This window comes from Austrofundulus limnaeus, unplaced genomic scaffold, assembly GCF_001266775.1.
Source record: "Austrofundulus limnaeus strain Quisiro unplaced genomic scaffold, Austrofundulus_limnaeus-1.0 Scaffold10, whole genome shotgun sequence".
NCBI classification, from domain to species: Eukaryota; Metazoa; Chordata; class Actinopteri; order Cyprinodontiformes; family Rivulidae; genus Austrofundulus; species Austrofundulus limnaeus.
In genome coordinates this window covers 1,226,831-1,254,446 of record NW_013952412.1, presented here as the reverse complement: position 1 = coordinate 1,254,446, position 27,616 = coordinate 1,226,831, and the positions used below count along the sequence as shown (strand labels likewise).

Here is a 27,616-nt window from a genome sequence, read left to right as displayed (position 1 = left end):
TAATCAACTTGTCGTGCTCTCTTCGGAAAGAGTATGTCTTCATGGGTGACTTTGACCTCTGGGGTGGTCAGTCTCAAATAAAAAAAAAGCCTCCACTCTTTGTAAAGCCATCATTAGACCCAAACTGTCATTATTGAGTGGGTAAACTGAGCGTCACGCTGTTTCTCACGCTGCCTGTAGTCACAACTTGTCTAGACATCCTCGTGTCCCTCTGACACACAACCAGTCCAAATCCTGTTAGCAGCCCAAGCCTTCACAATAACCTACATTCTGTAATCGCACTCACTGACTGAGGCGTGTTCACATGTTGGGAACACAAGATAAAAAAAAACCCCATTAAAAAACAGCAAAATCCTGGTAATGGCGTGAGGATGGAGAGAGGCTGTGGATACCTAGAGAGGGGAATGAGGCTGTTTATTTTTCATGCTTCTAAATCATATTTGGAAAAAGGAGGCTGTGCAATTTGGAGAACTAAACTGATGTGCTTCAAGGTTGTATCACCCAGGAAACACATGAAGCAGAGCCTGACGAGAGATAGATGTTAATGTAATGTCATATTAATAATCTTTGGAAAACTGTATTTAAAGTATCAAAAAGAAAAAAATAAGTAGGTCCTCTGGATGGGTTCTTTAGTGAAACGTTTCGTCTCTCCTCCAAGAGACTTCTTCAGTCTGATGAGTTTCAGGTGAACTCAGCCTTATAAGCACTGCCTCCACATGGACAAACAGGTTAGTCATATGCAATATGCTGTATTTAAAGTACAACTTTTAACATGCAGTGCAAGCTTAGCTTTTAGCAGCAACAAAGGAATGTGAATCTGCAACTATTATTTATTCAGTCAGGTAAAAATGCCTTTTATGCTATTTTTAGTGCCAGCCACTGAAAGCCGGAGCTGAATGTTAATGGTTTTGTCAAGTTTGTCTCTATACTTTTCTTTTTTAAATCTTGACCCACACAAAAAAAATTAAATCTCTTTAATGAGAGCCAAGCACCAATGTTTTTCTATTAAATGCCATTTTTATGCTGTCAAGTTATAAGCTCTCATAAAAATACATATGAATTCAATATGTATCTGTAAGCTTCGCCTCTAAGCCATTTTTTTAAAAGTTGGCATCAATCTGTAAAATCTCAAACTCATTTGAGAAATGAAAGAATATCTTTGTTTAGAAAGAAATCCCTTCATTATTCTATAATTGTGAGGACATTCAGAGCCACATAAAACACAAAAACAGCTGAAGGAAAGCCAGCCGTGGGCGCAGATTTGGCTGCGCCTCTGCGCGCTGATGCTCGCCATCCCAAACTGACACGCCTTGTGTAATCTCCTCCCATCAGCCACGGGAAGTCATTATCCTCCATTTGAGCCGTGTCATTAGAAACTACACCACCCAGCCGGCATTGGAAATTAGTACTGAATGAGGAGTGAATGTTGAAGGAAATATGAAGCTTAAAAAATTTGCATAATGCGATTTTTTCCCCCCTTCCCAATAAGTATCAGGAAATGGATCTGCTCATCTTGCGCAAATTAGAGTAAAACTGGGATGATTGTCGGATTGCAGCGTGTGTGCCTTTAATTACTTACAGTAATCCTAATACAATTTGGAGGCATATACAGCAAAAATGAATCTCCTCTCTCCTCCCCGAGAAGAGGGAGTTACTCAACCTTTTTATACGGGAGATTACGTCACTTTTACACGAGAAAACCTAACGTGTTCCACTGGACTGGAACATGAAGAACGGTTTAGAATAAAGCAACCAAATTTATAAGATTTTTGTAAAGCAATGTTTTATCCCAAACCCTTTTATTTCCTTTATCTTAAAATCTCACTTTTCTAACTTTGGTTTAAAGTGACAAACCTGATGTTTGTCACACGATGACAACACCTCATAAAGGGTGATGATGACAGTGTGATGGAGATGCTTGGCCCTCCTCCTCCTCCTCCAGTCATGGCTCTGGATTCGCCGCAGGTGCTGCGTAACAGCCCTGTACACCGGAGCCAACCATTATGAGAGCAAAGGAAAGAGAGAGACGGCGGAGACGGAAGCAGGGAGGGGTGGAAAGAGGAGACACGAGGAGAGTGTGATTGTGTGCGTGCGTGCGTAAATACGTGGATGTATGAATACCGCCGGCCAGCGCTGCTACAGGAGCACGCACACACATTTCTGACTCTCTCTCTCTCTCTCTCTTTCACACACACATGCACTCTGAGGGATGGTGTGTGTGAGCCAGCCAGCCAGCCTGTGTGAGTGTGTGTGAGCCATGTTGGATGTGAATGAACGGGAGGAGAGATGCTGTTAGGATGCGCCGCTCCTAACGCGCAGACCTCCGGCTCCACGGACCACAGCGGGTAGATGCCAACTCTCCAGGCCGACAGAGAGACGGGGGGAGCCTGGGGGAAGGTGTCGGGCGGTGCTGGCGGTCCTGGAACTGGCCACTTAGCCGGAACGAGGGAGAGAGAGAGAGGGAAGGCGCACTCTTGAGGGAGAAAGGTAGAGATTAGTCTGCGGTGGAAGAGGGAGAAAGGAGGAGAGACAGAGAAAGGAAGAGACTAAATGGCTGCACGTATAACGGGCTTCACCCCGTTCCTGCTCTCGTCTCTGGCACTCCACCTGCTACTCCTCGGTTCTTTGTTAGCCCTCACCCCGGGGACGGTGAGCACAGGAGGGGCTTCCAGCAGACGCACGCCGGGCCTCCACCATCGAGACACCGGTAAAGTGAATCAGCAGCAACAGCATCATCGCTCGGAGGAAGCAGGGGGATTACCGAGGAGCAGCTGGGATCTACGCCCTAGCAGGTGGACTGTAGCGCGGATACAGACTGAGGGATGCGCTGGAGTGCAACACGCAGGAGGGATCCTGAGAGGATACCGTCAAGGCGGGACAAGGGGGAAACAAAAAAAGAGACTGAAAGGAGTCCGGATGTTTTGGGAGAGACCAGACCTCTCTCCTGCTCCAGCACCTTCTCCTCTTCCCCACCCTAGTCTCGGGAGCTCCGATGGCGTAGGAGGGGGTGTGGAGAGAAGAAGGCTGGAGAGAAAGGGCGTCGTTTCATCTGTTTTCACCTCTTTGCCGGTTCAAAACAGCAAAAAGCGGGCAATACAAAGGACTAAAACGTGGTGGCTGGAGTCGAGGCCACACCTCACTAAATGTGGTGCTGACAGAGCCTTTGTGCACGCCTCTGGACAGTGCAGGGCACCCGGAAGTGGTACCAGGAAGAGAGGAAAGGTGTGCAAGGGGGGTTGTAAGGTGGAGAAGCTCTTAGCTACATGGTGCTCCCAAACATGCTGGCAAATCCACTGTTTAATCCTCAGAAATCAACTCCTCTTCCTGGCCAACACGCCTTCACCTGGCTCCTTTCCAGCCCCTCCCTCTTGGTGCAACCATCCTATTCTTGGATACAGTTTACCTCATGCTGACGCTTCAAACCACAAGTGTTATCCATTCTTTACTAACATGTTTGACTGGATTCAAGCTGCAAAACTGGACTGTGTTTGTCGTTTTCCGACTTTCATTTACTCTCAGACCGGATGCACTTGTAAAATCAAGCCACAACCAGTTTACAGGATCAGCAACAGCAAGAAGCAGGTATGGGATGGTGAAAGGAGGGCTGGTAATTGTTCTCATTCGGGCAGGCACAATGTTATCAGCAGCAACAGGAAGTTGGTTGAATTCAGCAGCAGTAGGACTGTGGGCATTAAGAGCAGAGAGGGGAAGGCTGAGATTTACCAAGGTGCCAGGGCAAATGCCAGATCTGATTATACCAGAATTATGGTTGAAGAGAGGGATGATGGAAACAAGGGAAAAGAAAGGGGAGGAGGGGTTTACCACAGCAACAAACACAGTAAATTATCTCAGGATAATGGTTTGGTTTTTCCGAAAGTGACGCTCTTACGCTGTACTGAAAATAAGCTACAGGAAGAAAAAACAGCAATCAGAGGGCAGAACAGACAGGTTACTAGTGGTTGCTTCATTTGTTTGGGCAAAAATAATCTAAGGGGGGAAGGACATTTAGCTGGGTTTATGGGCCCCCAGGGAGGAGGAACTGAGATGAATCTCCTCAACCAATTCAGTATTATGGCAGAAACATCCAACCGACAGTTTGAGTCCAGCAAAAAAGCCATTACTGACATCAAATTTAAATATTCTGAATATAACCCCCTCACTCAGACAGAAACAGATAATTATGAAAGCATAAAACTACTCAAATCACACATAAACCCTGAAAAACTAAAAGCTTCAGAAGCAGCTAGTGACTCAGACTTTTTCTTGCCTAAGTTTCCCTTCTCATCCTCCCGCCCTGTCACAACTCGCTCTGCAGTAAAAGTAAAAACACACATAGAGAGAGAACAGCGTCCCTCATTTTTCTCACAAATTAACCAGACCACGTGGCAACAGAATGTGTTACAACCCTCCTCCTCTACTGAGGAGGTCATTTCAGCTCAATCTACAGCTCAGAGCGTGTTCCTGTTCAGCAAATTTAACATAAACAGCAATAACAACAATCAGAAGGAGGGGATCAGAGAAAATAATGGGTATAGTCTTGAATCTCAGATAGAAAAGTCAGCATGGCATAGTGAGACACAAAAACCATATCTGGGGGAAAGTGCTGTCTATGCGAGGTGTGCTGAAAGCATTCCCAATGACTGTTCTGCCACTGAACAAGGTGCACATATGCAATTAAAATCTGGTAATCAAGTGCCATTAGAGCCTGAAGGTGTCAGACAGTCAGATAGGCGGCAGATGGGAACAAGAGAAGAAAGGGAGAGGAGCGCTGAAAGGGAGGGAGAGGGCTCGGAGGGGTCCACTGCTGATGCTGCTGCTGCTGTTCGGGGAGAAAAATTACAGGTGGGGGAGGGCGAGGGAGAGGCATGGCTGATGAGAGGCAGGGAACCACGTGCAGAGGAGAAAGAGGAGGAGGTGCGGGAGAAAGGAGTTACAAAGGGAAGCCATGGAGAGGAGAGTAAGGATGAGGGGGGGATAGATCAGGGTAGGGGCAGTAGCACTTCAGCCATCACACAGTTACATCACACAAGGGGGAAAAGAGATAGCAAAGCAGATGAAAGCCACAAGGGAAGTGAGGAGATTAAGACTGAGGTTGAGGACGAGGAAGGGCACACTTCAAAGGAAGAGAGGAGCCTGGAACGGTTGATAGTAGTAGCAGATGATGGTACCTCACCTGGAGAAAAAGACAGAAGGATTGTGATGCCGTGGTCTCGACCTCGACGTGCAGCCAACAGGCACCCTCATTTCTCACTGTATAACTACCAAGTTCAGGTGGCTGAGAACCAGCCGCCCGGCACCTCTGTCATTATAATGTCAGCCTCAGACCCAGATGCAGGAGATGCAGGCAGGGTGAGCTACACAATAGCTCCACTGATGAACAGTCGATCATCTGACTATTTCCACATCCACCCAGACTCAGGCCTCATCACCACCACTCAAGTTCTTGACAGGGAGCACATGGATCTGCATTACTTCCGGGTCACAGCGACTGATCATGGCTCCCCACGCCTCTCCGGCACCACCATGGTAGCCATTACTGTTTCAGACAGGAATGATCATTCTCCTATATTTGAGCAAGCAGAGTACAGAGAGACGATTAGGGAGAACGTCGAGGAAGGCTATCCCATTCTTCAGCTGAGAGCAACAGATTCAGACTCACCATCTAATGCCAATATACGTTACCGGTTTGTTGGCGATTCAGCTGCAATAGCACGAGCTGCCTTTGAAATTGATCCACGCTCCGGTCTGATTACAACTCGTGGATCTGTAGATCGTGAAACAAATGAGCACTACACACTCCAGGTGGAGGCCAGTGACCAGGGGAAAGATCCAGGCCCACGATCTGCGACTGTCAAAGTTTTCATCACTGTGCTGGATGAGAATGATAATGTGCCACAGTTTAGTGAGAAGCGCTATGTGGTGGCTGTGAAGGAGGATGTTCGGCCTCACTCTGAGATCCTCCGTGTGAGTGCCACAGACCGAGACAAGGACAGTAATGCTGCTGTTCACTATAACATAATTAGCGGAAACAGCCGTGGACAGTTTTCCATTGACAGTGTCACAGGTGAAATACAGGTGGTGGCACCTCTCGATTTTGAGTCAGAACGGGAGTATACACTGCGTGTTCGTGCACAGGATAATGGACGACCACCTCTCTCCAACAACACCGGAATTGTTAGTGTTCAAATTACAGATGTTAACGATAACCCACCTATATTCGTCTCCACACCATTCCAGGCATCTGTGCTTGAGAGTGCCCCAGTTGGCAGCTCCATCCTCCACATACAGGCCATTGATACAGACTCAGGTGATAATGCTCGCCTTGAGTACAGATTAACTGGCACTGGCTCTGACACACCGTTTGTTATCAACTCTGCAACAGGCTGGGTCACTGTCAGCTCCATTCTTGACAGGGAATCTGTGGAGCATTATTTCTTTGGGGTTGAGGCCAGGGATTATGGCATGCCACCTCTTTCTGCCACAGCAAGTGTCACCATTACGGTCATGGATGTTAATGACAATCGGCCCGAGTTCCTCCAAAAAGAGTACTACGCTCGGCTGAATGAGGATGCAGCGGTTGGTACCAGTGTAGTGACTGTCACAGCTGTGGATAGAGATGTCAACAGTGCTGTGACCTATCAGATAACGGGAGGAAACACCAGAAACCGCTTTGCTATCAGCACAGCAGGAGGAGCAGGGCTTCTCTCCTTAGCCCTCCCACTGGACTACAAACAGGAACGCCGTTATGTTCTCACTGTCACTGCCTCTGACCGCACTCTCCACGACACCTGTCAGGTACACATCAACATCACTGATGCCAACACACACCGACCTGTATTCCAGAGTGCTCATTACTCTGTCAGTGTAAATGAAGACAAACCATCTGGAAGTACTGTAGTTGTGATCAGTGCCACGGATGATGATGTTGGTGAAAATGCTCGAATCACATATTTTCTTGAAGACAACATCCCTCAGTTTCGCATCGATGCAGCCACAGGGGCAATAACACTTCAGGCAGAGCTTGACTATGAGGACCAGATGACCTACACTTTGGCTATAACAGCTAAAGACAATGGTATACCACAGAAATCAGACACAACATATGTAGAAGTAAATGTGAATGATGTGAATGACAATGCACCTCAGTTCCTCAGTCCCAGATATCAGGGGACGGTAAGTGAAGATGCTCCCCCATTCACCAGTGTCCTCCAGATCTCAGCCACCGATCGTGATGCTCATGCTAATGGCCGCGTTCAATACACCTTCCAATACGGTGAGGATGGAGATGGAGATTTTACTATTGAACCTACATCTGGCATCGTCCGAACTTTCCGTCGCCTGGATCGTGAGAGCGTGCCATTCTATGAGCTCACTGCCTATGCTGTAGATCGTGGTGTGCCCCCACAACGAACCCCTGTTCACCTTCAGGTGACAGTCCTTGATGTAAATGACAATGCACCCGTCTTCCCTGCTGATGACTTTGAGGTTATGGTGAAGGAAAACAGTGCTGTGGGTTCTGTTGTAGCCCAAATCACTGCCACTGATCCAGATGAGGGTGCTAATGCTCAGATCATGTACCAAATCGTAGAGGGCAACATCCCAGAGATCTTTCAGATGGACATATTTTCAGGAGAACTCACTTCACTCATTGATCTGGACTATGAGTCTCGTAATGAATATGTGATTGTAGTCCAGGCCACATCGGCCCCTCTAGTCAGCAGGGCCACTGTTAGAATCTGTCTGGTGGACCAGAATGACAACCGACCAACTCTGAAGGACTTCCAAATCATTTTCAACAACTTTGTGTCCAATCGGTCGAACAGTTTCCCCAATGGGGTGATAGGGAGGGTACCGGCCCATGACCCTGATGTGTCAGACAGGCTGTACTACACCATCGACCGGGGAAATGAACTTCACCTGCTGCTCCTGAATCACACCAGTGGAGAGATCAAACTGAGTCGAAAACTGGATAACAACAGGCCACTGGTTGCTCCCATGCTGATCACTGTCACAGGTAAGAGACCCTGAAGGGAAAAATGTTTGGCAAAAATGTGGGGGAGCTGGTGTGTACGTGTTATCCATTTAGATCCCCCTAAAGCTTTTTTCAGTGTAAAATATGCTGTGAAGATAAGGGCTGTAATGCTGCAGGGTTTGTGTGTAGGATGTGAAAAATGGAAGAAAAACAGGAGAGTGCTGGCTGAGCTCTGTGCTGTCTTTTAGCTTGTGCTCATGAAGAAATTGGATTTTGTCATCTGACCTTTGTAAAACTTAATAGAAGGTGCATGGTGATTGAATGAGTGAGTATACAAGACAATGCAAGAACATGTAGTTTTGTTTATGGATTCTTGACATCTGTTGCCTTAGTATTTTAAGGAAAATTTTTAAAATTTAATAAAAAGTAATGAAGCTTTTGTTCAAAGTCTATTTTTCCTGAAAGCAAGCAACCTATGTTAATTATCAATGTGTGAAGGATGCGTATGAGGAATGGATATAGCCAATATCCATGTATTTACTTTGGATATGGGAATTACTTTTTTGTATATTAGTATCTTTGATCACTTTCACAAAACTGCAAAGATTGTTCGGTTGAAAAGTTTTGTATGAAGTGCAGCCTAATTTAAAACTATCTGTTCTATCTTTAGATAAGTTTTTCAGTAGAGAAACAACTGAACCAGTCTGAGTCAAGTGCACTCACTGTCTGAATATCCCTTGCGTGCCTTTAAAGATTGTTTTATGATCAAAAGTCAATAAAATATACACTTTTAAGGGCTGAAACGATTTTGGCTTTACTGACTTGAACAAAACTGAGATCATACACTAAACAGTATAAGTTCATCGAGTTTTAAGCTGTTTGTTGTGCTATCTTCAACACATCACAGCACATGCTTTTTGATCAAAGTAATATGTTATTTACTATTTTTTAAACACCTTCTTTTTGTGTGCATCTCTAAACCTGGCTTTAAAATATTGCTTGCCTAATGTTTTGCAGACTTATTTGCTGCCAGTGATCAAAGCCTTAGAAACCAAAAAAGCTCCAGAAAAAGAAATGAGAGCAGCCTTGTTGCTTTGAAGAATGGATATTGTTGTGTTCGCATTCTGTCAGAGAGAATAAGTGGAAGTGAGGTTGCTTGGGAATGTTTGTGACCTGCTATCCTATTTACGCTATTTGTGAAAGAAGACTTACATGTGGCGATGTTGGCCAATGAAAATTGACTTTGGTGGAATAAAAAAAAAAAGAAAAGAAAAGAAAATACGTCATGAATGAAAGTCTCAAATGGCAGGAATATCTCCTAAGATTATCTTAGAGCTGTCATGATGATCAGGGCATCATTGAGATTGTTGGAAGGGCCAAAAATCATAATTACCTTGCCATGTGAACCTGGCATAAGTTATCATGGGGTAGCTGTGGTGCAGTAGTAGGACAGTTGTCTTAGAACCAGAAAGTCAGAGGTTTGATTACCCACCATGCACACATTGTGGTGTTGTTGAGCAAGACAACTTATCCCTATGGCTCCTTGAGCAGTTTACATAGCTGCTCCACTATCTCATGTGTGATGGGTCAAATTCAAGCGTGCATTGATGACAATACATAGCACATTATTCAAAACAATTTGTTCAGTGGTTCATGAGATATTTTTAACAGGCAGACAGAACTGACTCTGGGTAGTTATGGCTAAATTTGAAATAATGATATCACAAAATCTGTTAGTGGCCAAATTTGTGTTGAGTACAAGTGTCATGTATAGTCACACCAACTTTTAGCTCCATGTTTGTAAAATGGACTGAGGTATAGCCATTTTTGTGTGCCTTTTTAAGGACTCAGGCAAAAACACTATCACTGTCTTTTTGAATAGATAATAATCATTAAGTGAACCTGCAGTTAAATGAGGAATCAAACCAAACTGTGTGTGTGGGAAGAGGGTTTCATGTTTGCAAAACACAGCCAGCATGTACTCCTGTTTTCATGTGTCAACCTTTGTCTCCGTCTGTCACTCCCAGTGTGCATTCAGCTCTGTAGACCCAGACGTAGATTTGTTTCAAATTTTCTCTTTGTGCCCCCCCACCACCTTTCACTATAAAACCATTCCACCTCCTCCATCAGCCTGTCTCATCTCCTCCTCCTGCTCTATTGCTCCAGGATCTGACAGTCATGAGATTATAATGAAACAACAGTCAGCTGGAGTCAAACTTAGAGGGAATCTGTCACTTTCATTGTTTGCTGAGTGTTGTCTGTGTCTACCTGTTCTTCTTCTTCCCACCATTGTCTTCTACTTTGTTTTTCTGTCTCTTATTTAATGGATAAATTGAATTTTAAGTTTAAATGTACGTGTTTACCTAGACTTTCATGTCAGTTATCCTCTCTTTGGGAATCTTTGTTTTAAGAGAGGTGCCAAAGTTTGGACTTCTGATCAAACTCCTGTTGCATTTTCTGCACAAATTTACTTTTTAAAATATTTTTATTACTATTAACAGTTTTCCAGACATTGTTTAAGGAATTTTGCATTTATTCAGGCTTGTTGGACTGTGAAACCACAGCAGAAGTCTCAACTTAAATATCTTTGGCAGTGTTGTATAAAGTACCTCAAAAGTGATACTTGATTAAAAGTACAAGTATCTTATCATAAAAATACTTTGGTAAAAGTTAAAGTCTTCTCTAAAAATGTTACTTGAGAAAAGTCTTAAAGTATATGATATTTTTTGTACTTAAGTATCAAAAGTAAATTTCTAACACAAAATCTGCTTAAGTATTAAAAGTAAAAGTACTGAGTAAAAGTGAGCAGTTAGATTTTGTAAAATGACATTTATTGGGAGGTGACTTCTCCAAAAAATATATTTTCTAACGGCGTGCAGCTGTGATGGGTTGTGTACAAGGTAATATGGTGTCAGAATGGTATATCTTTATAATTCTCATGCAACCACAATTAAATTCACTCTATCCAGGAGACACAATTTATCAGGATAGTATTTTTTAAATAATAACTCAGAATAAAATAGGAGTAACGACTTTCTACTTCTTACCTTTTTAAAAACTGTAGTAGTAGAAAGTAAAAAGTATGCTGAAAAATGAAGTACAGATACCCAAAAATTGTACTTAAGTATAGTAACAAAGTATTTGTACTTAGTTACTTTACAACTCTGATTTTTGATTTGTTGTGTTTTGTTGTGCGTTCATTTTCTCACTGAAACCTTTCTCTTTCACAATCAGCTCCTTGTGTGTTTTCCAAATTAGCTGCAACTTTAACGATTTCATTTTTTCCTCTGTTAGTAAAACATTTTTGTTTGTTGGAGCGAGAGCGTAGAGAAAATACTGCACAAACGAGAGAGGCTCTCAGCAAGCTAACAAAGCAGACCCAAGGTGTGATGAGTCCACCTCTGTGCTCAACAGTCGGAGAAATTTATTTCTGAAAATGATGCAGATTTGCAAACTTCTGATGCTGAAACTTAAAGTGAAGAGGAAGGAGAGAATTTCATAAGCTTCCCATGAGCACCGCTGTGCAAGTTCACACTTGATAAGGATCACTTCAGTTAAACGTACAGCTCCCAATTAATTTATTTTCGAAATATGATGTATTTGCTATCAACAAATCTATTTCATTGTCACACACAGTTTTCATGTTTTCCAAAAGTATAACGTTTTGCAGCTGTTCATTCTACAAATGTGGAGTTCCACACTTAAAAAGACCTACTCAGTTACGTTCAAAGTTAATAGGATTACAAATACGCCTGCTTGTTTGAATGTGTGATGAGGGTCATATTACTGGTGTTGACCAGAGATTACAACTTCACAGTCTCCTAAATCCATCCGAAGCTCTTTTTCAGTGTTTTGATTTGCTTTTCTAACAAGCATACAAACAGTTCTCCCTGAAAAATTTGCCAGCCTTCAAGACCATATTTGTAATTTTTTAAAAACACTAATAGCTTCTTTTAAACACTGGCTTTGCACTCATGGCCTGTTATTGCTTTGTGCGCATAACTCACATTGATTTTCAGAGTATGAGGCAGTTGATACAAGAAGCTCACGAATGCTGTTAATGCCAATAAGTTTGTGAGATCAGTGTATTTATAAAGCTTTAAAATGTCCATTACTTAAAGTTGCTTTTCCAAGAAGCTAATTAACATCTGAGACCTCTAGAAATGGACTGAAACCCTTTAGGGTGCAAAAACCTTTGCATAGGACTGCACGCCTATGTTTCTAAATACTTTCAGGCTGTAATCGTCACATACAGTCATTCTCAGAGGTTGTTTTTTTCAGTTTGACATTATATCCAACCCTGCTCCTCATTTTTGCCTTTTTTTTCTTGCTTTTTCTCTGTTTAGTGTACTTTCTCTGCATGTTTGTGTTTGTGTGTGTGTGCTGCACTGAAGGGTTGTGTACCATGTAGGGTTTGCGGGCTTGCCCTATTTATTTGCATGTGTTTGAAACAGTGTTTTCCTGTGGCAGAAACATTTTCCTTTGTACGCATTTGTGCATTATTTGTGTTTGCATATCACTGCTCTGTGTGTTTTCTGTTGTGTGAGTGTGTGTATTCTCAGGTGGCTTAAAGCCTTGCACTTGAGGCTGTATTCATATCTTCTCGATGAATAATATCTGTGGATGCCAGCGAGTGCTGGGACTCCTCTCCTCTTGTTGCTCTTCTCGCTTTCTCAAGTGCTGCTTTTCACACTTTCTTCCCTCGATTCCTCTTTTTTTGTTTTCCACTTTTTGTCCACTCTTTTACTTTTATTTTCCTCTCTCTTCTTCTTTTTGAACAGTTTTCATTAGAATATTGATTCAGATGGGACTTCTTTTATTTATCATTCATGGAGATTAAGCATGGCATCAGTTCTTGTGTTGCTGGCAGTCGAGGGGCACAAAGGCTTGAAGCTGGCTTTAGGGTCAAATGTTCGAGGCTATAATGAGACTGGTTGGCGCCCTAAATAACAACCGCTCAAGGTGCCCTTTAGCAATGTAAACCCCAACAGCTCTAAGAGCCAACAGCAGAGTTTTTTTGGTTAAACTGGCAAAGTCCCAGTTGTTTGATTTGAATGTAAAGTGAAGCTGTTTTTTTCTTTAAAGAATCTCATCCCTTAGCAGACTTTTCAGTGTGAATGAAGGTTGAGACAAAGTCAGTATGAAGCCAATATGTTGAAAAGACTAATTTAGTCTGATTTTGTCTGCAGACACTTAAACATGAAGCATGAAGAATTATTAAAGTAAAATACTGCCTAGCTTCACTTGTTTACTTTAAATAATTTTTGCTTATGCAGACACAGAGTTACATTGTCTGGCCTTTAAAAACAGTTTTGTTTATGCCATTCTTCTAAAATATCTTTAAAAACTGTGATCATGCTTTTATAAACAGGTTATTTATCTGGTTGCATTTTGCTTACATTTTTAATACCATCTACATTAAAATAGGTATTGTGGCCATTGTTAGGAAGAAGTGTGAAAGGAGACGTGGTTAAGGAAAAACAATGGACTTTATATCCAGACAGGCAGAGTGCTGTCATAGCTAGAAGACAACAACAAATATCTAGTTAACTTTTATCAAGATATGTGTATGTACTGCATTTTTTTTTCATTTATATAAGTTTTATTAGAGCCTGTGAGGGGACATGGAGGGATTTTTTTTTCTTTTGCATTCCTACACAATATATTACCTCGCATAATTTCTGCGTTCCCTCGCAAAAGCCATTTATTACTGTTGTGCTGGCAGGTGTCACACCATATTTTGTGACCATCATATATTGTGACCAGAGGCGGAGCTGTTGTCTTTCTACAACAGAATTTGGCCGAACATGGCCACAAAGAAGAATACGATACGCCAAAAGTGTAAGCCAGGCTGAAGACAATACGAAGAAAAAAACAAAAACTGCTGACTGTTATACATGGTCACAGAATATGACAGCTTGTCATATATATATTGTGACTTTACTGTAGCTAAGGAAATAGTAAAAAAATATTCAAAACTATTTCTACTAATCCTATAGTGTCAGAAAAATAACTTGATCACTGACTTAGTGACTGTTATTAAATTAGCACAGGGTCACATAATATGATAGCTATATAGTAGTAATAATAGTAGTAATAGTAATAGTCAACATGCCAGTGAGCAGAATTTTTTTTTACATTAGAGGATGTAAAGACTTAGTAAAATCAGCTTATGAATAAATATTTTTACTTTTTACCAAGCAACAGTGAAATCAACTTGGCGTATCATATTCTTCTTTGTGGCCATGTTCGGGCAAGTTCTGTTGTAAAAAAGCAACAGCGCCCCCTCTGGTCACAATATATGATGGTCACAAAATATGATGTAACACCTGACCTGTTTATTAAAAAATTCACATGTTCACCATAGTATGGGAGTTAGCCTGCTACTTTAATTCAGCTTTGGATTAAATGTATCACAGACACACACGATTACTCTGTGCGACCACAAAATGTCACCGTCAATTTCCTGAACTCTTGGCGACGCATCCTCTATTGGTAACCGGATATTTCAAAATAAAAGCCTGATTTAATTCAGATCAAACATTGCGTAACACAAAGCAATATTACCAGGGAATGCAAATGTTTGCGAGGTAACCCAAAAAGTTTTGCAAGGTAATGCAAATGTATTGTATGGGAACACAAAAGAAAAAAAATCCCCCTATGTCCTCTCGTGGGCTTCGTTTTTTATAAAGCAAATCTGCCAAAGTGCAATAATAATCGATCTAGTCTGCATTAAATTTGCCACTTTGAGCCAATAAAGCTTAAATATTTGTTCCTCTATTACTGGACAAACTCGTTATGCAACTTATTTTCCACACGGACACGAGTTAAGCATCCTCTCTGTGCCGTGCACCAGGTTTCCTCGTGCTCAGATGGTGCGAGATGAAAAAGCATGTAATATATTAATGCCAACATCAGGTCTGACCACAGATCAGTGCACAGTGAGTTCACTTGACTTGGTCAGAGCACCGACGTTAACGACTGTCTTCTGGGTGAGTGCTCTGATGGTTCTTGGGTAAATGTGGGTCAGCTGAGGGAGGTCAGCTCCCCTGTGAATACTCAATACATTCTGGATTATATTAATCTGAGAAAATAATGTGTTTTCACCCATTGTTGCAGTCACAAAGGCAAATGGGGAAAGATTAGAGTACTAAGAGGCAGCTTCGGAGTTACAGCGAGTTGATCAATATGTTAACACTTTGATCTCCAGCTTCTCCGGTCCACAGTCAGAGAATGCCTTGGGCGAGAAACTGAACCCTCCAACTGCCACTGACGTCTCAGTGTGTGCATGTTAGACAAAGAGCATTCTAAATACAATGAAAAGATCTGCTGGATAAAGTGGATGATAAAACTAGAAAGACAGTAAATAAATCCATGCTCAATATATTTCATATTTTTATACTTGATGTCATTGTTCACAATCATAATTCACTTTCAGTCCACCTGTCTACCTTTTCAGTTTTACGGTTTTCAGCAAACAAGATGATTTAGTCACAAATGGCATCCAAGAACAGGAGAACTAAGCACTGCAGTAAATGTCAGGAGCCATTTTGAATGTCGTGTTGTGATAAAAACACAGCTGACTCTTAAACCCCTATAATGCCCCACAGGGTCAGTTTTACCTCAAGAAACGGTTTTAAAATGTAATATTTAGTGAATTTGATACTCAGAAATATTGCAGGACACTAAGCGTTGGTCAGAATTAAAGTCTTATATTCATCTTATTAATTGAATGTCCTGACTCACCTGTCCGCAGGTAACCAGTTGAAGCTAAATTTTAGTTTAGACTGAGATATTTTTTTGATCTCCCTTCAGATGCTCAGAGAACCAGCTGGTGAGTTTAATTCTCTGCTGGCTAATTAGTGTTGTGTAACTGTGACACCATTGTTAAGACAAAACCTGTGACACAGGCAGATTTTTTACACTGACCTGAATTTGTCCTGTATTTTTTTTTCAAATCTGCATATCTTTATGCTTAAATTAGCAGTTAGTCATGTTACGCCAGCAGACATGTCTCTTCTGAGTAACCCTTTCTAACCCGAACCCCGACGATGACACACTACAAAGGATTAGAGTATAGAAACACTAATCTAATTTTCATGCTGTAGCTTTTAACCCACTGCAGGAGAAGATACTGTGTTTGGGGTCATGTCTGTTGAACACCATCACATGGTGTGCAGCTGACATGAAAAGGACACACTTTGTGTTTCCAGCAGACACGTACCAATAAGGTGTCTACTTTCTAACTTTTAACATGTGCACCCAATGCTGTAGTTAATTCTAAAGATATGTTTTGGAAGCTGCCACGTATGATTAAAGTCCACTTGATCAGGCTTTCTCTTATTGTGATTTGAGTGGCAGAATATTTCCTTCAAGTTGTAACAAATAAAGCACCAAAAATCGTGTTTGATCAAGCATCTGTTTGTCCAGAAACTACAGGTTCTGAGGCAAGAGTCTGATTAAACCAGCATTTGATTACGGTGAATTAAACTCAGCTTATTTCCATACAACTGGCTGTGAGCATGTAAAACTGTGTTTGCTCTAATTGTTTTAAACCTGCATGTTCTGTGCAGTTCTGGAAAAGGTTCAAGTGAAAATGTTGCAATTCTTGGCTGAAGACGCACTCCTCATGCAGATCATTTGTGCTCTGGGTTATATTGATTTATTTATTTATTTTGAATTAGTTGGATGGCATTTATCATTTGCAATTTGTTTCTCATTAGCAGTTTGGCAAACAAATGGTTGAACAAATTTGGAAAATTAAAAAAGAAGTATTGTTTTGATAAAGAGACAAAAATAAAATAAAAAAACCTCTGAATGCATTGGAATCTGTCACTACCAACCACAAGTTCGACAACGTGGAAACATGTAAAATAAAAATGAAAACAGAATGCAATAATGTGAATATTTCATAATCCCATATTTTATTAACAATGGAACACAGTAAACATATCAGATGTTAAGACGTTTTTTGAAACACATAAATTTTAAATAATAAAGTAATAGATAAGCACAAAAACCCTTGGAATAGACAAAAGCCCATAGCCACATCAAATGATGAGTGGAAAACAAATCTGAACCATCAGTTGCCGGTTCTAAAAAACAGACAAAGTAATTTGTCAGTTTAATGATTTGATTTGATTTGATTTATTTATTTAACAGGAAAAGATTATTAAAAATCAAGCCTGACTCAGCATAATTGATGTTTTACAGCAGGTTCCTGTTATGCAGCACATAAAACACTCAGAATTACAGCATCACAATCACATCATTATACACCATAGACACAAAGACAAACAAGCATACCAAATTTCAAAAGGCAGCCTTTGCAAAATAGGACATCTAAATATGAGCACAACAAAAAGTGTTCAGCAGATGGCAGACAAGATTCTTCTTAAAGGGCTGTAGTTTTGAAATGGACTTTATGTTTTGAGGAATGTCATTCCATGCTTTAGTATAAACATAGAAGAAAGACCTCTGGCCGTAACAGTTTTTAAAAGTTGGTAATATCAGTTGTCCTTTTGTAACAGATCAAGTTAAAAGACCACTTCCAGAATTTGATTTGGGCAACAATGCACAGAGAGTTCCATAATTGGCACCTTGGAAGATCTGAAAATATAAATTAATACCACTATACAAAACWTAATTCTGAAAATTCAAGGCATCAGACAATGAAAGAACTGTACAGTGATGAGTCCAACCAGGAAGTTTTTTATGAATTTTGTAGGCCCTGTTGTAGAGCCTAACTATGGMTTCTAAGATTTCATTTGTTGCAAGAGACAAAACAGGTAAACAGTACGACATGGGTGAGAGTATAATGGCATGAAGATAGATATTTGAAACAGAAGATGTCAGATTGGATCTAATTTTTGAATAAACGTATAATTTCTGTTTCAACTTAGTGGTTAAGACTTGTACATGATCACGATAAGTCAAATGAGAATCCAAAGTAATTCCAAGATATTTGTAGGTAGTGACGATATCAAGGGGTTTGTTTAAAAAAGTGAGTTGATTTGTTATATTGAAATGTCTCCTGGGTGAGGAAAAATACATGCACACAGTTTTTTTAACATTAACTGACAAATGATTACCTTGAAGCCAACCATGAAATGTCTGAAGATCTGCTTGTAACTGACTATTAATAGATTCAATATTGAAATCAGACAAAAAAAGAACAGTATCATCAGCATACATTAAAATATTTGAATTCTTCAATATTTTTGGAAGGTCATTTATGTATAATAGGAAAAGCAATGGACCCAGTATGCTACCCTGCAGAACTCCCATGGAACAGGGCAGAGACCCGGACACAGAGCTTCCATGTTTTACAACCTGATACCTATCAGTCAAATAAGAGGAAAACATTTGTATTGCAGATGATGAAAGTTGAAAAGAAATCAACTTTTGTAAGAGAGTATAATGATCAACTGTGTCATACGCTTTACGAAAATCAATATATACAGCACCAGTTACTTGACCTTTGTTCAAAGCAGCACGTGTTTGTTCAGTGAATAAAATTAATACAGACATGGTTGACCTTGACGTGCGGAAACCATGTTGGCTATTGCTTAGCATATTATTAGCTTCTAGATGAGAAAAAAAGTTAAACATATTGTAAAGAAGCCTCTCCCTGGGCTGCCACCTTATAGTGGTGGAGAGAAGCCACATGTCACGGGCTTCACGGCCCCCGCTGGGTCAAAGAAAATGTAAAGAAAGAAAATGAGGAAACATTATCAGCCAGCTGGGATAATCAGAGCAATTTTTAACAAATAAATCACCACTTTAGCTTCTTAACATCAACATGATGGTTATAAAAACAAATATTACATCAGGGAAATGTGTGCAATGGTTTTGTTCACCTGTTGAAGTAAAATCAGGCTGTTTGAATGGTTAGCTCTTGTTACACAGCTGTAAAACTATCATTTATTATAAACTGTGGGGCATTTAGCCTTTTCTTTGTATATTTTTTAGCAATGGAAGTGATAAAAGTCCGTACCTCAAGAGGAAATATTTCTCAAATAATTAGAGAACAGAAAGCAAGCGCCTGCGTGTTTACATTTTGTAATGATGCATACGTGCAATTATTGATGTTTGTGCTGTTTTACCAGCTTTAATAAATAGCCTGCCTCTATATTCATCAATCTTTAGGTGTTTCCTAAGTGTTTATTGAAAAGCCACTTTGACTGTTGACTTTCTTCATGAAGGAAATCATTCTTCTCGGGTAAATACGCTTTAAGCAGTACATTTCTGTGCTCCATTAACAGCTGTGTTCAGAAATGACTGCATTTGTTCAGCAGTATTTACTTTATTCTACAGACCCAGAGGCAGCTGGGAGCTTCGCGCAGTATTTATTACACGGAGTTCACAAAAATCCCCTCGCTCATGTCTTTTGTCAGAACTTTCGAGGACAGTGAACATGGAGAGAGGGAGGCAGGAAAGGACCAAACAAAGTGATGTGACAACACAGTGTGAAATGGGATTTAAAACCATGTGATGGTGAAAGCACAGTCTGTGGAGTGATGGGGCTGAGGGCACAGAGACGGGGTTTTGGTGGGTTCTGGAGTAACACGGCACCCAGGTTTTTGTTCGCTCTAAATCCAATTTCACAGTGTTTTTTATTTATTTATTTTTTGTTGTTTTCCAAGCTGGTTATGGTATCTCCCCTTTCTGCTTCTTACCTTTGTAATCCCAACTCATTGAACTTTTAGGAGTGAAAATGGTTTAAGCGGGACCTTTAACAGTGGCAGTATTAATGTCACGAGTGACTCGCTGAAGCGTGCAGGGATTTGAACTTTTAACTGTGGTGGTGTTAACCTGCACAGGCTGAGCCATTATGAATAATATAGAGAAAATGAATAAATTATTATAAAATTAAGACGTAAAATTACTTTAAACATTATGTCTGGATCAATAAGTACAAATTTGATAATTTTGGGTTGCTTAAGCGACTTTATGGTGTGATTTTCTTAAATTGGACAGACTCCAAAAGTTAATCTGTAAAAACATTGTGGCGATAACAAGGCAAATGAGCGTACAGATCATATTTCGCTTTTACACCATCTATTAAATACATAATCTATTGTCGATTTGATAAATTAATGAAAACTGCTCATCATTACCAAAACAGTATTTAACTTTTCCCTTTTTCACTTAGGTTCTGGATACATGATTTACAATAAACTCTTTTTCATATCTATCTAAATGATATCCATTTAACCTCACATATATAAAGACATAATGATTAAATGCTAAACAATTGTCACAAAATGAAAGTGAAATACTGTAACCTTTTGTCTAATTCTGCTCAGCCTGACTCATCAGCTTCTACAGAACACCAATCAGCTGGATAGATTTTTATTTCCCAGGATTTGAGGTGATTTAGGACACAATAATGACTCCTTTTGAAGTAATAAGTCACCTAAATGGTACGTCCAAATTTGACTTGTTTCCCTCCTTCGGATGAAAATGCCACGGCTCATTTTCATCTCTCTGACTCGTACTGCATATATGTCACTTTCATTTTTTTTTTAAAATTTCTACTTGTGGGACATTTTTCAGCTGCAGCTGTGGGTTTCTGTTGTGTGCCACTTAATATACTATTTCCATTCAGATTTCCTGGCAAGGAGCTGGAGAGGCTCTGACATTCAGGAAGCTTTGAGTGTGTTATTAGTCAGGCTACCTGGCACAGAGAGATAGCACTGAACCCTGCTTTGAAACTCCGGGACTGTATTCCCACAAAGCTTCTTAGAGACGATGCACTTTTTTTTTTCTACTTCTGGAGGTCGGCCTCTCTTTCATGGAGCGTTCGCGCTCACACATCCACTGAACCTCGTGGATGAATCTATATCACTGTGGTTATTCTTAGAACCTGCACGGCAGCGCCCAAAACTCTCCTCCCTCTCTGAAGATCGGACACACAAAGGAGGCGATGCTTGCGAGATGCCCACAGGAGTTGTGAAAGCTTGAGTGTCTCCGAGTTGTCGTCTGCAGAATGTTTTGTTCTTCCATAAAAATGCCAAAATAACCTTCCATTTGTTCTGTTTTGGGGTTTGGAGGCTATTAATGTTTTATTGTTTTTATGCACGTTGAGAGGCTGATGTATTAGTTATGACTTCTAGCCAAGGCAGATTACATTTATTTCAGTCTCACTTAAAGAAACTCACAACCTCTGTATGGGTTTTATAAAACTTTGAAATGAAGCTGACCAACTGTGGTGCTGCAATAACATTATGTTAAATTTAGTCTGATTATAACCAATTTAATTCACAACAAAAATATTCTAATTTACAAAAGTCTAAATTCAGATCCAGAAACATCACAGTACATTTCACAAGTGGGTTTTACAAAGCCGGGGAAGGGGCACGGGGATTTCTTTTTCTTGTGTGTTTCCTCGCAATACTAAAGCTGTTTATTATTGTTGTGCCTGCCCATTTATTAACTTACATGGTCACTATTATACAGGCAGTAACCTACTACTTTGATTCAGCACCAAACTGAATGTATCACGGCCACGCGTTGAGATTTTTAATGTGCAGATATTTTAACTTTGTTAGCCACAAAATATCACTGTCAGTTTCCCAAACTCGTGGTGACACATCCTGTTTTCGTAAAAGGATATTTCAAAATAAAAGTCTGATTTAATTCAGTTCATACAAAACATTAAACTTTTGTGTGGGAATGCAAAGGTAAAGCGAGGTAACGCAAAAAAAAAATCCCCCATGTCCTCTCTCAGGCTCCGCAGAGTTTCATGCTTACTGATATAAGAATATGTTGAAGGACATTTTGTATTTAAGGGATTATATTTTACTTTGTGATCAATTATAGCCATTTACTTTAAACAGGGAAAGAGTCAGTACTATCAATGTCTCCCACCCTGTAACAATAACAAAGCTTGCTTAAGGCTCCAATATCTGATGTTAAAGGTACCACACCCAGGGGTGTGACCAGTAAGTTTGGGTTTATGTACATGTAAAACTTTAGAAAAGAAGGGATCTTCTCTTTTATCGTGGCCTACAATAGATGCTGCTGCTGAGAGGGTTGTTATTGTTGTGATTCTGATAAGACCCAAGGCCTCAAGCTCACAGGTCCTGGCTGGGAGACAGGCTGGAGTGAGTGGGGTTTTAATAAAGATTTTTAGAAGACTTGGTTTTCTGCAAACTTATTCCCACTTCCAATTACTGAACACATTCTTCTTACAATATAATAAAAACAGACGCTTTCAGGTCTTTTAGAAAAGAACTGGTAATCAATCACACACACACAACCCCCACCCCACATACACACATAGCATTTACAATAAATTAACAGAGGAAGAAGAAATATACGTGTGTGTGTGTGTGTGTGTGTGTGTGTGTGTGTGTGTGTGTGTGTGTGTGTGTGTGGCAGAGGTCAGTGGGGAGTGAGGCTCTTCATAATCCGGTAATCAAACCAGCTGCCACCAAACCCAACCCCCCACCCTCCTCATTTCCCAACTGCTGTATTTTATCTGATTCTCTGTTTTATTTCCTCCTCTGTTTGTTTAGTGTGTTTTTTCTTTCAAATGCACTAAACATGTCTTTCTTGTAGAGTCGTGTTTCGTTAGGTTTTTGTATTTCTTTTTAATTTGTCAAGTAGAAGTAAAACGACAGTAAATATTTGTCATTCTTCACCTGCATTGATATTTCTGTTTAAAATCCATGATCACACCAATTTTCAGATTTGTCGTTTTAATCTTTACAGAAGGAAACAAAGCCAACATCAAAAACATGTTTTTAATCAACTACAAAGACAAAGATTTGATGATTTCTTTTGCAGTCCTTTTCAGTCAGACTCTTTCCTTTTTCTTCTTCATTGTGTCTTTTTACCTTTTTCCTTTTCCAGTTTTAATAAAGCCCTTTTTGCTGTCCTTCACCCTCCACTGACTCCCTGTTCTCCTGATGCTCTCTGTGTCAGTCTCCGTCACCCCTCACCCTCCATTCACTGCTGTCCTCTTCCTTTCTGTCCTTGTTCTTCCTGCCATGTTTTTTATTTACAGGCCCATGTTTTCTCTCTCTCTCTCTCTCTCTCTCTCTCTCTCTCTCTCTCTCTCGTCTTTTGTTTGACTTCAACATCACATCTATGTGTAATTTTAAAAAATAACCTATTGATGGTACGTCTTTGTATTTGTTCAGTTAGCTTACCACTCTTAATGGTTTTACAAAATACAGAAATTCTTTACTTCAAGTCGATCTGTTGATCAGAAATGAAATAATTTTAGAACTGTATGTGTGAAACTAAAAGAGAAGGATGACTGTTTTTACGTGACTTTTAGGCGAAGCTTTAAAAATATGCCTTACAGGAATTATTTAAAAAGCTAAATTTGGATGTTTTACATAAAAAAATTCATATTCATTTTTTGTAACAGCTTTTTTTTATCCTTTGATACGTTTTCTTTAGAGTTGTGGAAAATAAACTGTTTTAGATGGTTCAGAAAAAACATATTTATTCCCACAGTTTTAGGGTTCCTTGGAATTAAACCTAAATGTTCAGGATAACCTATTGGAGTGAAGCAATGCCAGTTAAAAAAAATCCCTGACTTGCTGTCTAATACATACATACATCTAAAGCCATAAGTGTTCAGTTGAATGGAAATAGCTTGACTGCAAAGCTCAGAGATTTCCATAATTTTCATACATCTTCAGAGAGAAGACAGCACTTTGGGCTCTATAGATGGAAGTAACATCACCCTGGAAGAGATGACACTCAGGGCAGAAGCATTTCATCATGAGATTATTCTAAAGGACATTCTACATTTGAAGGGAACTTTTTCTGTGAGGGGAAAACTGAAACGAATCTGTGACATTTAAAAGGTCGTCCTTTTTAGTTTAGATTTTTGGAGTCAAATATACAAATAACTTGTGATAAATTTATACTGAACAAATTCAAACTAAACCAATTCAAGTAGCTGACACTTTGAAAGTTCATTTGGAAAACAGTATTTATGGTTAAATCTTTAGAAGGCAGCGGTTTGCGACATTTTGACTTTGCCTGCTGCAGTGGCAGTGTTGTATAAAGTACCTCAAAGTGATACTTGGGTAAAAGTACGAGTATCTTACCATAAAATTACTTAAAAGTTCAAGTCTCATCTAAGAATATTACTTGAGTAAGTCTTAAAGTATCTAATATAATTTGTACTTAAGTATCAAAAGTAAATTTCTGACATACAGCGGGTAAAATAAGTATTGAACACATCAACATTTTTCTCAGTAAATATATTACTAGAGGTGCTAATGACATGAAATTTTCACCAGATGTTGGTAACAACCCAAGTGATCCATACATACAAAGAAATCAAACCATAAATGTCCAGAAATCTGAGAGTCTGAGAGTTTCAGGCAGAATTTTGCCTGAAACTCTCAGACTGAAGAAGTCTCTTGGAAGAGAGACGAAACGTTTCATTAAAGAAGAACCCGTCCAGAAGACCTATACAATTTTTTTCCTTTGATTTTTTACCTGGATTACTGAGATGCATCAGGACATTTTCCACTCATCCTTCCTTCAATTATTTGAAGTTTGCCAGTACCATATGCTGAAAAACAGCCCCACACCATGATGTTCCCACCTCCAAACTTCACTGTTGGTATGGTGTTTTTGGGCTGATGTGCAGTGACATTTGACCTCCAAACATGATGTGTATTCTGGCATCCAAACAGTTCAATGTTGGTCTCATCTGACCAGACTATATTCTCCCAGTATTACACAGGCTTGTTTAAATGTTGTGCAGCAAACTTTAAAGGAGCTTCAACATGCTGTTTCTTCAGCAGTGGAGTCTTGCGTGGTGAGCGTGCATACAGGCCATGGTGGTTCAGTGCATTACTTATTGTTTTCTTTGAAACAATCTTACCTGCTAATTCCAGGTCTTTCTGAAGCTCTCCACAAGTGGTCCTTGGCTCTTAGACAACTCTTCTGATAATTATTTTCACTCCTCTGTCAGAAATCTTGCGAGGAGCACCTGGTCGTGGTCGGTTTATGGTGAAATAATGTTCTTTCCACTTCTGAATTATGGCCCCAACAGTGCTCACTGGAACCTTCAGAAGTTTAGACATTCTTCTGTAACCGATGCCATCATTATAATTTGCAACAATAAGGTTGTGAAGGTCTTGAGAGAGCTCTTTACTTTTACCCATCATCAGATGGTTCTTGTGTGATACCTGGTCATCATTTGGGACTGAACCAGTTGATATTAATTTGCACTGACAAGGGGCAGGCTTGCTTTCTAATTACTGAGAGAGTTCAGCTGGTGTCTTGGCTTTCCATGCCTTTTTACACCTCCCTTTCTTCATGTGTTCAATACTTTTTCCCTGTGCCATTCCACATTATTACAAATAACTTCATTTCTGGACATTTATGGTTTGATTTCTTTGTATGTATGGATCACTTGGGTTGTTACCGACATCTGGTGAAATTTTCATGTCATTAGCACCTCTAGTAATATATTTACTGAGAAAAATGGTGACATGTTTAATACTTATTTTACCCGCTGTAAAATGTACTTAAGTATTAAAAGTAAAAGTATTGAGTAAAAATGAGTGGCTAAATTTTCCAAAATGACATTTACTGGGAGGTGACACCCTCAAAAAATTTTCTACAGGCCAAAATGACTGTTATATAAAAATGTTAATGTTAAAAAATAGGATTTGGAATGTGCACAAACTAATACAGTATCAGAATGGTTTAAATTTATACTTCTCATCCAACTGCAATTAAATTCACTCTATCCAGGAGGCACAGTTTGTCAGGGTAGTAGTTTTTTTTAACAACAACAAGTCGTAATGTAATAGGAAGTACTACTTTCTACTTCTAAAATTTTTTAAAAATATAGTGAGTAGAAAGTACAGATAATTGTGTGAAAATGTACGAAGTAGAAGTAAAAAGTACGCTGAAAAATAATTACTCAAGTAAAGTACAGATAGCCAAAATTTCTACAGTAATTTGTACTTATCTACTGCACAGAGTTGTAAAGTAACTGTTTATTCACCTTATTGACAGATGTTTTATGGTGATTGTTATTTATCTAAAAGCAGGATTAATTGTAAAAATGTCATGTTTTGTCTCTGATGTGTGCAAAGCGTGTCCTAAATGAACACTTTTCTCTGTTGATTTAGTTAGACTCCATGTTTTTTAACTCATTTCCCATCTTCTCATTGATTCACTTTAAAGTTTTCATTTTCTTCTTCACTCCCTCAAAAGCGCACGTCTCCTCAGTTTTTCTTTCTCTTCTCACGTTTCAGATGGCGTCCACAGCATCTCGGCCCAGTGTGTTCTCCGCGTCCTCATCATCACCGAGGACATGCTGGGCAGCAGCGTCACCGTCCGCCTTCAGAACATGTCCCAGGAGCACTTCCTGTCCCCTCTGCTGAGTAACTTCCTGGAGGGCGTGTCTGCGGTGCTGTCGGTGCCGGTTGAGGACGTGTTCATCTTCAACATCCAGCCGGACCTGGACGCCGCGCCGGGAAGCATCCTGAACGTGAGCTTCTCTGCTGCGCTGCCAGGTGGACGCTTCTTCCCCTCCGAGGCCCTGGAGGAGCAGCTGTACTTGAACAGACCGAGGCTGACGTCACTGACGCAGATGGAGGTTTGTTTGTTTTCAGGAAAAAAAGAAATCATGCACATTGTGATCACACTATTGTCTTATTTTACATTAGTATCTCCCACCACAATAAGACCACTGGCCTAGTTTCAAGAATAGATCACATTCTAATTACAATTTATAATTTTCCTGAATAAAAACACACATTTACTTTGTGCTTACAGTTAAAAATATATGTACAATGTGCCACAATGCAGCTTAACTGATACAAAAATCTGTCATGAAAAGTACATGTTGTTTATATACATTAGTTTGCTGTAGCAGCCATCTTGAATCGAGCTGAACCCAAAAGTTATTCAGTTGTTGATGTCCTGATGCAGATTAGAGTAAGAGTTTCATTCAGATCCCTTCAGTGGTTTAAAAAATATTTTGCTAACAGACGGGCTGATGTTTTAGACACGATGAACACTGTAAAGTTTTCTTCTGCTCTGCATTCAGTAGCCATGTTTCCATCATCCAGTTTTTATGTGCATTTTGAAGTAACGAATTAGAAAAGGTGGACGTAAATGGCAAAATTTGCAAAAAAGGTTTTAACACTTGAGGTGGTTTTTGTGTTTTCCAAAAAAAAAGAGTTGATGCGTAAAAAGAGGAGATGGAAACGCATTTGCTGAAGCGAACATTTACCTCAATCATCTGTTCCCACTGTCCAGTAATTGTAGCGGCCGCTGCAGCTGGCCATTCCTCCCGCTGTTGGTATCTTCCCGGATATTCCCGTAATGTGGAGAGAGTTGCATTTCTTTTCTACATCTCCAGACAGCGTAACATCGCCAATAATCATTGATATGACAGAATAATTACAACTTTCCCAATAGTAGCAACACGTTCCTGACAACTTCTCTCCATTGTATGGAGTGCCGTTTGTAAAGTTACAGTCAAAAATTACCACCAATATTTTTGTTTTATTTAACTTTTTATAAGAAAAGAAGAACAGATTTATTTTTCAAAGTCAGTTTTTCACCATATGATTCATACATCTATAAATGTCATAGTTTATAAACTAAATATTTAACTTACAAATTAAATATTTAGTTAACAAG

The 27,616-nt window shown here is 39.9% G+C and overlaps 1 protein-coding gene across 5 annotated transcripts in view; it reads left to right on the top strand.

Moving 5' to 3' along the window:
* The first annotated feature begins 2,041 nt into the window (after positions 1-2,041).
* celsr3 (cadherin, EGF LAG seven-pass G-type receptor 3) overlaps positions 2,042-27,616 on the top strand; it is a 112,720-nt gene continuing 87,145 nt past the window's right edge. For 3 of the 5 annotated variants that reach the window (XM_014001760.1, XM_014001756.1, XM_014001755.1), the window contains exons 1-2: positions 2,043-8,014; positions 26,221-26,564. In XM_014001760.1, coding sequence (XP_013857214.1) covers positions 2,551-8,014; positions 26,221-26,564 — 5,808 coding nt within the window. In that variant the 5' untranslated portion in view covers positions 2,043-2,550. Of the gene's footprint in view, positions 8,015-26,220; positions 26,565-27,616 lie in introns of all 5 variants that reach the window. The other 2 variants (XM_014001759.1, XM_014001754.1) reach the window with 1 other exon arrangement.